Genomic DNA, 12,094 nt, shown 5'->3' with positions numbered 1-12,094 from the left:
CCCCACCCTCAGGCCAATCAGGGTCTGTGCGCAGAGGAGCATGTGAAATCTCCTGGCCCTACCCCATGTCCCTATCACCCCCAGGAGTGGTAGAGAGTCCAGGGCTCCCCACAATGGAGAGCACCCCCCCCCTCCGAACAAGAAGACCCTGGCACCACTAGCAAGCACTGTACTTTGCAGCAGGTGAGCCAATACTTTATCAGGTCCTTCTCCGCAAAGTGTAGCCCACGACTCTGCTCACATTGCTTGCTCATATTAAAGAGTGGTGGGTCTGTCCCAATATTCCCTGTAAAGGGTGTGTTTGTGCAGCTACCCAGGGAAAAAAAAATCAATTGATGCCCAGCTGATTAGCAGCTCACAGCTAAATTTTGTGTGATGCCTCAGTGCACATCCACACATGGATGAAAAAGATTAGAGCGAACATTAGCATGTCCTAACACCCAGTTCCAGGGCTCCTAGACCCCTAGGACTCTGATAAATCTTGATCTACCTCTTATAAGAACAGGATGTTTGCACAGATTGTAGAGACGGGTCAGGGTGCCTGTACCAACAGGGAAGAAAGCAGTGGGGTTGCAAAGATTACACAAAAGGTACGCAGTAAGAGGTCAGCACCGGGTAGATGGCGGACAGATCACAGAGGGGCGTCAGAGTGGAGGGAGCTCTCAGGCAGAGGCCGGGTGGGAGCGGATACACTACTTGCAGGGATCGGGAAGGACGAGAGCGGGCATAGTCAGATGTGGAGCGCTGGTCGCACGGCGGGCACGGCTGGTCTTAGGGAGACCCCCTGGCGAGTCTATGCCCGGGGGGCGGACACGTCTCAAGCGGGGGGCGAGACGTGCAGGGCGCTGTAGGGGTAGCTGGGCCCCGCCAACACTGACCAGAGTGATGCCAGGATCGTCCGTGACACCCAGCGCCACAGCCGCGGCGCCCAGGCCCATCCCTGCCGCTAAGCGACGTCGCGTCCCTGCGTCCTGGCCCCGCGAGACAGCCCCCACCTGGCCCGGCCACCGGAACCCCCCGACCCCCGGGAGCTCCCAGCCCGCCCGTATCTGACATCACTATAAGTGTCGCCATAGCAACGGACAGTGCTACCCCCTCCCCCGTGTAGGGCTCGTCCCTTCTTCTTGTGGGCCTGCCGGAAGCGAAGCCCTTAGACTCCTAACGGCTGCGCCCATGACTTCGCGGGCGAGACACTCACCGAGAATTCCGGCTCCGCAGACCTCGGCGCCGGCAGCTGGGCCGAACCAGCGGTTTGAAAATGGCGCGCGCAGCAGGGTCCGCTTCCGCCCCGTCACCCCAGTAACCGGACAAGCGCGAGCTACACCGCGTTCCGCACCAACCGCCGCAGAGCACGGTTACAGCAACCCCTAGCGGCACTGGGCCTCCCAGCAGCCTTCGCGCGCGGCGACCTCACAGCTGCAGCTTCTCCCTCGGGGCTGCCTGGCCGTGTCGGCTGCCAGCGCTCACCGAAGCTGCCCCTTAGGCCCGATGGGGGGCGGGTTAACGCCTCTCTGTGCGGTCGGGTCGGGGCCTCCAGCCCGATGGTGGGCGGGGCCGGAAGGAGCTGTAGGCGGGCACGGCGCCTGCACTGCCAGGGGGGCCAGGCCGGACGGTGCAGCCGGGCAAGGACGCAGCCCACTAGCTTGCAAAAGTCGCCTTCGCTACTATAGAGGAACCGTCCGCCTGCGACACTTGGCCCGAGCTGCGCCTCGCAGCCACTCCGTGACCACGGCCGGACCTGTGGCAGGTTAGAAGAGGAGAGCGAAAACCCTTGGGCCTAATGTCAGGGCTCAGTCCAGTGTCTGGACTTTCCCCCTATTGCCAGCCCCAAGTACTTGCAAAGCATCAGTCAGGCCGCAGAAAATCCTCAGTATCATGGGCCTTCAAACTCGTAGAATCCTGGGACTGGAAGTCGAGGCCCCTGCCCTCACAACAGGCCCAAGCACTGTCTAGACCAGGGCTACTCAACTGTAGCTTTTGTGCGAGAGGGCCAGTGTAGACAACGCGGTATTGTTTTGTGCAAAAAAGTCCCGATGATGAAAATGGCGATCGGGGCTTTCTTGTGCAAAACTGCATCTAGTGCTTTTGTGGAAAAGCATCCGTGCCAATGTAGACGCTTTTTTCCGCAAGTGCTTTTAACAAAAACTTTTCTGTTAAAAGCATTTGTGGAAAATCATGCCAGTCTAGACATAGCCCATCCTGTTTACCTAAGCCCATTTATCTAGTTCTCTAGAATAAAAGAGCCGTACACAGGAATTTCTGTGGGGGGCGTTTTTGTAAATTTGGACCACAAGGATGTGAATGCACCCCTCTCCCCCCTAGTAAGCAGGGAAATGAGCTACAGCCTTTCCCCGACCACTGTAGCATGCTTATTTGGGGGACTATGGCAGGGTGCTTCCACACTCCCCTAGGCATGGGCCTGCATGAGGTGCTTTTTGTTTTCTGTCTGATCTTCAAGGAAACATCCCATTTTCAAGATTTTCTCTTGAAGCCCAAATAGTGGTGTGTGTGTGGGTGGGTGTGTTCGTTCTCTCTCTCTCTCTCTCACACACACCCCCACCCACACACAAACAAAAAAAAAAACAGGACTATGTAGCACTTTAAAGACTAACAAGACGGTTTATTAGGTGATGAGCTTTCCTGGGCCAGACCCACTTCCTCAGATCAAATAGTGGAAGAAAATTGGTACAACCATATATACCAAAGGATACAATCAAAAAAATGAACACACATGAAAAGGACAAATCAAATTTCAGAACAGAAGGGGACCAACCCGGCAGTACCCCAGCTGCTCTGCCCCAGGTGTCCCCAAGTCAGAAGCTGCTGATACTGATCAGCAGCTGACTCCAGGAAGCCTGAGGCAGAGTTGCTTTGCCCCGGGCTTCCTGGAATCAGCCGCTGATCGGTTTCAGCAGCAGCTGACTTGGGGACACCTGGGGCAGAGCAGCTGGGGCTCTGCCAGGTTGGTCCCCACAGCACTGCATCTCGGCGCTGCGGGGACCAACCTGGCAGCACCCCAGCTGCTCTACCCCAGGTGTCCCCAAGTCAGCTGCTGCTGAAACTGATCAGCGGCTGATTCCAGGAAGCCCGGGGCAAAGCAACTCTGCCTCGGGCTTCCTGGAGTCAGCCGCTGGTCAGTTTCAGCAGCGGCTGAATCGGGGACAGCTGGGGTGCTGCCCTGTTGGTCCCACAGCTCTGAGGGGCAGCACTAGGGGACCTACTGGGCAGCACCCCAGCTGCTCTGCCTCTGGCTTCCCCGATTCAGCCGCTGGTCAGTTTTAGCAGCGGCTGAATAGGGGAAGCTGGGGGCAGAGTAGCTCCAATGGTCCGGCTGCCCGGAGTACTTCCGGGTTCCTGATGGTGCAGGACCATCAGGAGTGCCGGACCATCAGAGTTTTACTGTAACTGACAGTTAAAAAAAATTTGGTTACGGAAATAAATTTTCATTAGCGGTGTGGACTTTTAAAATATTCAATGTGTTTACATACTTAAGTCTGTATTGTCATAGAAAAAATTAAAGTGCATAGCTAGCACTCAACAATGGAATGAGTCTGTTCACATGCATGTCCAGAAAGTTATCTAGCCAGCTATTTGGTTACAAGAGTTTACATTTGCTTTATTAAACAGATGATAAATCTGAGTTTGCTTGAAAGTTGGTAAGGTATGATGGAGCTTATAAATTCAGCATGTAGCTTGGCTGTGGGATTTAAAGAGTTTACATTACATCTTTGTTGCATAAGCTAATTTACCTTGTACAAGAAATCTAAGCGCTTTAATCATATATTCTATGCAGCTTGTAAAGTGTGCAAACTAATTGATACATGAATAAAATTAATGAAAAAGTTATTTATCTTTGATCGAGAATCTTGGACAACTTATTTACTGTCACTTCAGAAAGCAATTTATTATGGGTACACTCGCAACATTTTAACACAAGAAATTAATAAAACAAATAGCTCAGAAATTCAAGTTAAGAGAAAGTTCCTGCTATGTCCTTATAAGAATACATGAATCCAGAAGTAGTGATTTGTTCGCGTGATTTCTTTGGAGAGGTTTTCCATGAAAATGTAAAAAGTTATTCAAGATTTATTGTTTGTATTTAATACATATCTTTAAATATAGTTATGCAATGTGGACAAAGTAAACAATATAAGAATTTTCAAAAATAGGTGCCTAATGTTAGGCTTTTATAATCCATACTTGTGAATCTAAACAAAATGAACTTTTTGAAGTGATTGCTACTCAAATATAAACTTGAGAGCCTTGTAGTTTACAAAATCTTAAGGGCCAAGATTTTCAAATTAATGTATTTTTTAAAAAAAATTTTAGCTGTCTTTTTATGGTAGGGATGTGAAAGGTTAAGTGGTAAGCCTCACTTTGAACCAGTAAGCCTTACTCATTAAAATGAACCAGTGGGGGCTGGAGCAATTCCCTGCCTGCCTTCGGCAGGGGCTACTCCAACTCTGTATGGCAGGCCACAGACTTGCTCTGGCAGTCTGGAGCTGCGGACAGGGGCTGCTTGCAGCCCTCCCTTTCCGCCCTCCTACTCCCCCTTCCCCGGTCTGTTCCCCCTTTAATCCATTAACCAGTTAAACGGAATTTTACATCCCTACTTTATGGTAGTAGAGCAGACTTTCTGCTTAATGTAAGACTGAAGTTCAGTCATGCTATAGTAAATACCAACACAAAAGTAAATGCATGCTGAAAGGAAAATTATGGATTGTTTTCTGTCTTGTCTCGATACCTCATTTTGGACTCGAGATGTCTGATGTTTTTGTGGTGGGAAACAACAATTGAAGAATTAATTAATACTCTGTGGAACAAAAAAAGTTATGGAGATACTATGTTTGAAAGATTATTTTTACTTAAGATCAGAAGAGTTACAGCCACATACAATCACATTAATTCTCAAAACATGAATGTATTTAGTAGTTTCATGGACTGAACTCCACATCCATATATTACAGTTTGAATCAGAAAAACAATTCTGTACAATCTTTTTAATGGTTACATAATTTCCAGCAAAGTACTAGTGTGAAGTCAGGTGACAGTAGTGTCCTTTCAAGGTGCTAAGAATATACAAAGGAAATTGTTAGCAAGAAAGTTACAAAATTTCAAGCAACAAAACAAAAAACACACAGGGCACTAGTGAGAGAAAAATTAAATATTAAGTGTTTCATGAATTTAATGCTTTAAAACAGTGCTTTGACCAAGCAGGAAAGCAACAATGCAATTTAGGCTTTTCATTCTGCATTGAAATATATTGAAGATGGAAATATTCTATACACATTTAATCACATTTAAGAATACATATACTTGTTCCAGCTTCTTAAAGCATTTGGAGTACTTGATATTTTTCAAACATTTTCCCTTTGTAGAAGTTAGTGAGATTGTGCAATACTGGAGCAGTAGTCTAAGATGTCCTGGATAGTGAATTCCATTATAACACCTGATCCAGGATAGCAACGGGCTATCAAGCCTTCAAAGTGTTTGTACTGGCGTATAAACTCATCTTGCATAGAATGCCATACAACCTGCCAAAAAAGGAATTTAACCTAGAGTTAAATTTCATCAATATAAAGAATTCAGAAAAAACAAGGGTTTTTTAGGGGTTTGGGTTGGTTTTTTTGAACACACAGAATCAATGCGTCACCTATAAACATTTATACAACTTCCAGCAAATCAAAATTACAAAGTAAAAGATTTTTTTTAATATTAAATTGTTTTATCAGTTTAGTAGATAAAGGATTTAAGTACAAATATCACATCTGAGCAAAGTGTGAGATTTTACTAAATCCTCAGTGCAGTGGCTTAATTCTGCTTTAAAGCAGCAGTTCTCAAACATGGGGGTCAGGATCCCCTTTTTAAATTACATCAGCAATATTGTTCCCTCTAATTTTGTATGTGCAGAATAATGCGTTTTATGTGCACCAACTGTATCTCACAAAATACCATTCTGCACATGGACAAGCACAGCAGGGTTAGGGCTGAGGGCAACAGGAGGCTCACAGATGGGTCAGAGGATTGGGGTGTGGGAGGGTAAGTACTCTGGCTGAAGATAGAGACTCTGGGGTGGGGCTGAAGATGAAGGGTTTGGGGTGCACGATGCCCCAGGGAAAGAAGACTACTTCCACTCTCACTGCAGCACCTTGGGCAGGTAAGAGGAGCCTTTCCCCAAGCCACGGCAGCCTCAGGGCTTGGGGAGAGGCATCTTTCCCTCCCACAGCCCTGAGCCCCAGTGTAGGGCTTAATAGGCAATATGCATGGCTGCACAGTTTAGAGGGAATTTAGGTAACTAGGGCTAGTGTTACACTTAGTGTCCAAAGCCAAAGACTGAGCCCCCTACCCAACCTGGGCAATGGGTCTTGGGCAGATTCAGATCTGCACCCCTTCAGCTTGTAAATTTTGCTGTCAGAAGGGGGTTCTGGGGCAAAGAAATTTGAAAACTCTTGTTCAAAAGTCAACAAAAACTTTTACTACTAACTTCAACAGCAACTGAATTAGACCTCCATTGAGCATTTTTTAAACTCCCACTCATCGCACTGGAAAAGAATTAATTGAAAGCATTCTGTGCCAAAACATGGATACCAATAGACAAATTTACAGATCAGACAAGTGGTCCATCTATTCTGATATCTCCCAGACTGGCCAGCACCCCAGATGTACAAAAACCCAGTAATGAACAATCAAAGAAGAAACTTCCCGTAGAGCCAAACTCCTGCTAGTAGTTGATTCTGTTTGTCAAAAGGAATAAAGGCAATTGGATGTGAATACCCCTTTAACGGAACACTCAAAACATTCCAAGGAGACTCATGCAGGGCTCCAAACCCACACAGATTTTCAGAAGAGTTGTGAAGCTCAAGGGGCATCCAAGTGGGAATATGCAGAAAAAGCACTCCAAAACTTATAATGGCAAGTTAATTTACTTTATGATAGCTTCCAGAATAAAGATGTAGTCTACAGAGAATTCTTTTGGTGCACATCAAAATGCTCATTTTCTCTGATTCTTGTGAAGCTTAACTTTAAAGAAGTAGACTTGAGGCTATTCTACTATTTGTAGAATATTTTAATGCTCGCAAAAACGATTTTTTATATAAAATCTGATCGTTTTACCTGAAGTAAATTTTCTTCTTCACAAAGATGTTTGTCCACCTTCTTATATAGATTATCCAATCCCTTCTTCACTTCCTTACCAGGATATTCCTTTATAACTTTACGAAGCTCTTGTTTATTAAAAGCCAATTGGTAGCTTACTTCCTCTTCTCGTATGCCTTGTGCCACCCGAGCTTCAACACCCTCAAAGAAATGCTAAGATAAATTACAATATTAATATAGTCATAAATCTAGGATAGTGAATATAATCATGGGATGGTATGTCTTGTTTCCAAATGACCAAAAAAGCCTCACTTAATTAAACAATGCTTATTTACATCAGCTAAATATAGTTTCACCCTCTAAAACAGAGCTCACCACCACCACCACCACATTAGAGCATTGGTTAATTAACAATTCAGAAGGAAAAGTGTAACCACTCCTTGCAGTTCCTGGATTCTCCCTTGAAGGCTTTTGTCAAGTGATGATCTAGCTTAAAACTAAAAAGATCCTTGTCTGAAAAGAGATGGCAGAAGAGCCCTGGATGTCTAAAGCAGAAAAAATTAAAAAAAGCAATAGTGATGCACATGGAGTACAAGATTCCAAAACATGCATTCCAGAGAGGCACAGGCCTACAAAATGTATGTAATGAACTTCAAGTTATAACTAAAAAAATTTAATTATATGAGCAATTTCACAACTGTAAATAAGTATTTTCTAAAAAGCTATAATGAACTACAATCCTAAGTATAGCAAAAACAATTAACAATATCAAATATTTTTTATATGGACCACTGAAATATCTTACATGTCCCACTAGATCATCGAACTGATTAGCTCAACTTAAAGCAAAATGTGCTGCCATATATATGATCTGGTTTTGGCAATTAAATGAGCACTAGGGTTTTTTAAAAAAAAAGTAATTTAGAAACAGGGTGATAATGCTTTTATCACGGTCACTGGTGTGGGCAACAGCATCCCCCAAGTTCCTAATTAGTGATGAAAATTAGTGTTGGAAAAGAATACCTGTCCCCACATGAACATCTGAGTAAAAAAAAAAAAACTGCGATATATTAGCAGTCATGGAGATGTTAAATCATTGTCAGGAGGGGAGAGGGAGAGATGAGAGCCCTTTGGCAGGTAACAGAATAAGGAGATGGCACAAGAAACAGCACATTGTCACACTTCTGGTGCTGCACACTTAAAACGTACAAATTAGTTTTGGGAGAAAGGCAATTGGAGAAAGACATTAGAAATACAATTAGACCAAGAGATGCTTACGTTTAATTTCTCAAGAGGCTGTCCCAATGAATAGATGACGTAAGACTGCAGATGGTCAGTATATTTCTGTTTAGCTTCTTTTTTTTCTGCCTCAAGACATGAGATTTTCAAACGAGAGAGAGTTGCAAAAATATGGTGGAAGTTCTCCATCATGACCACATCCCTGGGTGTTTTCTGGCTTTCATTGGCTACTTTCTCCACTAAAAGTCAAAACAGTAAAAAGATTCCATACAAAACATTTCTCTAGAAAGATTACCTTCTTAGGGAACTGTGTGGGATAACACAAAAGTGAAGATTTCCTACAAGTTACATCCTTTTAAGCATAGACTATGATCAAATTGATGACTTTTGTACTTGGCAAGTCTGCCAAAATTATTTTGATTGCTGAATAAATGAATACATGAAAATATTCATAGCAGCAGTCATGAATTAGAACTGAGACTACATAGTTCTACTTCTTACATACAAGGTATAGAGACTAATTTATGCATACTATAATAGGATATAAGGAGGCAATTTCACATACATTTATTTATATAACATCCTTTTGTTTAGCAGAGGATTCATTACTTTGTAGAAATTTACAAACATAACTTACTGCCTTTTAAAGATACTCATGCACTGTAGCAAAACTTGAAAAAAATTACACGAAAATTATTTATTCTTAAGTCTCCCTCTGCTGTTCTTGATGATTTTTGTGTTGTGATACAAGCTCTATTCTGTATTGCTCAACTTTTCTCATCACAAACCATTTTTACTGAGGACATCAGTGTCTATTGTCTAAGTTATCTTGTTCTTCCAGTCTCTTTTTCAATCAGGAGTGCCCATAAAGTTGTCCCACTGATACCTTCGATGGTGGAAGCACTTCTGTTGTCCACAGAGCAGGCCAGTGCTAGTATACATTTCTGTATACTGCCCCATCACTGTGCCTCAATTTAGTTCTAGGTCATCACTCTAAGTAAAATACATGCAGTCCCCGGGTTACATGGATCCGACTTACATCGGATCCCTACTTACAAACGGGGTGAGGCAACCCCGCACTAGCTGCTTCCCCTCAGCAGACCAGGGAGACGCGAAGCTAGCGCCCCCCCCCCCCCCCCCCCCCAGCAGACCAGGGAGACGCGGAGCGGCTTTTCTCAGCAGACACCTCAGCTTGAGAATAAAGGACTGAGGGAAGTGAGGTGTGGGAGAATAAAACTGAGCTCTGGAGAAATGTTTGGCTAGAGTTTCCCCTACAATATGTACCAGTTCTGACTTACATACAAATTCAACTTAAGAACAAACCTACAGTCCCTATCTTGTACGTAACCCGGGGACTGCCTGTAGTAGTAAAGTTTCTTTCCTATTAACCCATTAGCCTTTCCATTGAACCTACCAACACGGATGCCACTTCTAATAGTAATTTTTGTAATATGAATTCCCATGAAAATTAATGGAGATCTTTAATTTATTTCTAGAAAATTAATGGAAACCTTTAATTCATTTCAGACAGCCCAGTGAATGGTCAATTAGGAAAAGAAGTCACTGTCAATTTTTGTCTTCCTCTCTATCCAGAGCAAGGCAGATACAGATATCTTTCTAAGCAGCCTTGACCACTTAAAAATCCCTTATGGATTATGTTCAAACTCCTCACAATCAAGACCCTGCCTATACTTGTGCTATCATTTTGTCTTACTATCACCCTCAGTCATCCTATTTCTTTTGTCTTTTTTTCCCCATTTGTAGTTCTGTGCTTTTTTTAAGGCTTCTCCCAACAGATTTGGAGCAATCCATGCCCTCTTTTCTGCTAAGTATCCTCTCACTAAAAATGCACTTCTTTGTATCCTTCACATCCTGATGATCTCACCAATATTACCACCACCTTCTCCTCTGCCTTGGATTATAAACTCTTCAACTGCTCACTTGTTTTCTGATGTTCTACATACATTTTTGATGCTATATAATTCAGACTGATGACAAACAAAAAGGTGAAAATCTCAGTATTCAATTGCAATCTCCAAGCTCCTTTGCAACTTTTACGGCATTGAATAGTTTGTTTTAAAAAGGTCAACTCAGTAACAGACTATATGTGCATATAAAAAAAATTTAAAAAGAATATACATTTTAAAATAAAATGTAGAATATTTGTCCCCTATCTGCCATTCAGAACCACGAATACTGACCATAACAAGTGAGTGAAAGGGAAATTACTTTTCAAATAATCTGATTTAAATAGATGCATTTTTAATGCTTAAGTTCACTTTGGTGTCAAAGGTTTACAACAAGATTTTTTTTTTTATGAGTAAATGCACTTTTCAAATTTTGGGTATTAGGATGCCCAGTAGTGCTGCTATCTGTATCTGCAACAGTGGACAATATGCTTTATCTGCAGGATAAATATTTTCTGCCAAATTGCATCTCTCACTGGCCAGTTTAAGGAAAACTATTGTTAATTTCTATGGAACTACAGATTCTGCCCTCCCAAGTGGAGGGAAAAAGTAATTCATGCAGACAAAGAATGGCTTTTGTGGAAGTATGCTGGGCATTGCAATAGACCTTACCATTGATGAAAACACTTCGAATAAGTTTTATGTATGCTTTATCTAAATCTCCTCGACGCTCCGCATTCTTGAAAATAGATTCAGCAAGTGCTGCAAACTCTTCAAATTCAGCAACAAATGTAAGGATACCAACTTTACTCTTCTTTGATATCTTTACCTCCTCCATCTGTTTTATTTGATTACTCTTAAATTACAAACAAAATGGTTAATTAGTCCGTAATATTTCTCTGAAACTTGGCCTGAAAGAAATAAGAAAAATTCTCAAACATTGAAAAACAAGTAATTTCAGTCATATGATAAGAGTTGAATAATTTTCCTTCTATCTTTGTGTATGATATTATAGGCTTTTAAGTCTTTTTACCCAAACCTTTAATAAATTAGGATGACACTGAAAGAATACTGAGCATATGAAATCATTTTCCTTCCTCATGATTTACCTTATGTTATATTCTGAGTCCTGTTACTTTCAATTGGTGATTCATACCAAAAATTAGAAATATCAACATAGTTGTTTATAAGTTGTCTTAAAATTTAAGAAAGGAATCAAAAATTATTTTCTTCCCTTATTTAAGCTCTTATTCAAAAGTTGGATTACCAGTAAATTCTGTCTCACTTTCTTATCTTGGCTAGATCTACACCAAAAACTACTGTTGGCATAATAATGTTAGTTAAGGAGAAGATGTTTGCAGTTTTTTTGAATGACATATACTGGCACAAGTCCTAGCTAGATGCAATTATATTGGCAAAAAAGTCCAAATGCAGAGATAGCTTATTTTAGACATGGGACGGATTTTGCCAGTAGAAGCTGGCAAAAACATGAGGTAGTTTGCTGGTATAATTATATCAGCAAACCTTTTCTTATCGTAGACTAGACATCTGTCTATTTCACACATTTTTTTATTTGGATATTCATCTTAACTATCATAACTATATTCGTTAACAAACCAAATTTTGTTCAGCAAGTCCGGTGACCTGACAGGTAAAGTCTCTTTGCCTTGCTCAAGGCTGTAGTTTCAATGAGATTAGCAAGAGGAAAGTAGCCAGTATTTGGCTCTGAAATACTAATGATCTGAGTTCTCACAACTGACTGCATTTTTCCAATTCCTTCTTGAATGTTCATTTAGACAGAGCCATGGGCCCCACAGCAAGGTGTACGGATGGGTGTGGAGGGAGCGGCTCCG

General features: G+C 42.4%; 2 protein-coding genes across 11 annotated transcripts in view; both read right to left on the bottom strand.

The window, feature by feature from the left end:
• The window catches only part of CEP135 (centrosomal protein 135), an 85,215-nt gene extending 83,792 nt beyond the window's left edge, over positions 1–1,423 (bottom strand). For 6 of the 7 annotated variants that reach the window (XR_012904293.2, XM_075930387.2, XM_075930384.2 and 3 more), the window contains exon 1: positions 1,199–1,423. The gene's annotated coding sequence lies outside the window, so the exon portion shown is untranslated. Of the gene's footprint in view, positions 1–878; positions 1,095–1,198 lie in introns of those variants that run through there. The other variant, XM_075930386.2, reaches the window with a different exon arrangement.
• Positions 1,424–4,782: 3,359 nt separating this feature from the next.
• EXOC1 (exocyst complex component 1) overlaps positions 4,783–12,094 on the bottom strand; it is a 52,410-nt gene continuing 45,098 nt past the window's right edge. For all 4 annotated transcript variants that reach the window (XM_075930391.2, XM_075930392.2, XM_075930393.2 and 1 more), the window contains 4 exons: positions 10,914–11,097; positions 8,374–8,573; positions 7,114–7,308; positions 4,783–5,534 (listed from right to left, as the gene is read on the bottom strand). In XM_075930391.2, coding sequence (XP_075786506.1) covers positions 5,382–5,534; positions 7,114–7,308; positions 8,374–8,573; positions 10,914–11,097 — 732 coding nt within the window. In that variant the 3' untranslated portion in view covers positions 4,783–5,381. The remainder of the gene's footprint in view (positions 5,535–7,113; positions 7,309–8,373; positions 8,574–10,913; positions 11,098–12,094) is intronic.

The sequence above is a fragment of the Pelodiscus sinensis genome, chromosome 4 (assembly GCF_052426305.1).
Source record: "Pelodiscus sinensis isolate ZL-2025 chromosome 4, ASM5242630v1, whole genome shotgun sequence".
NCBI classification, from domain to species: Eukaryota; Metazoa; Chordata; order Testudines; family Trionychidae; genus Pelodiscus; species Pelodiscus sinensis.
Note: the sequence above shows the minus strand (reverse complement) of the source record. Positions and strands in the feature narration are given on the sequence as shown.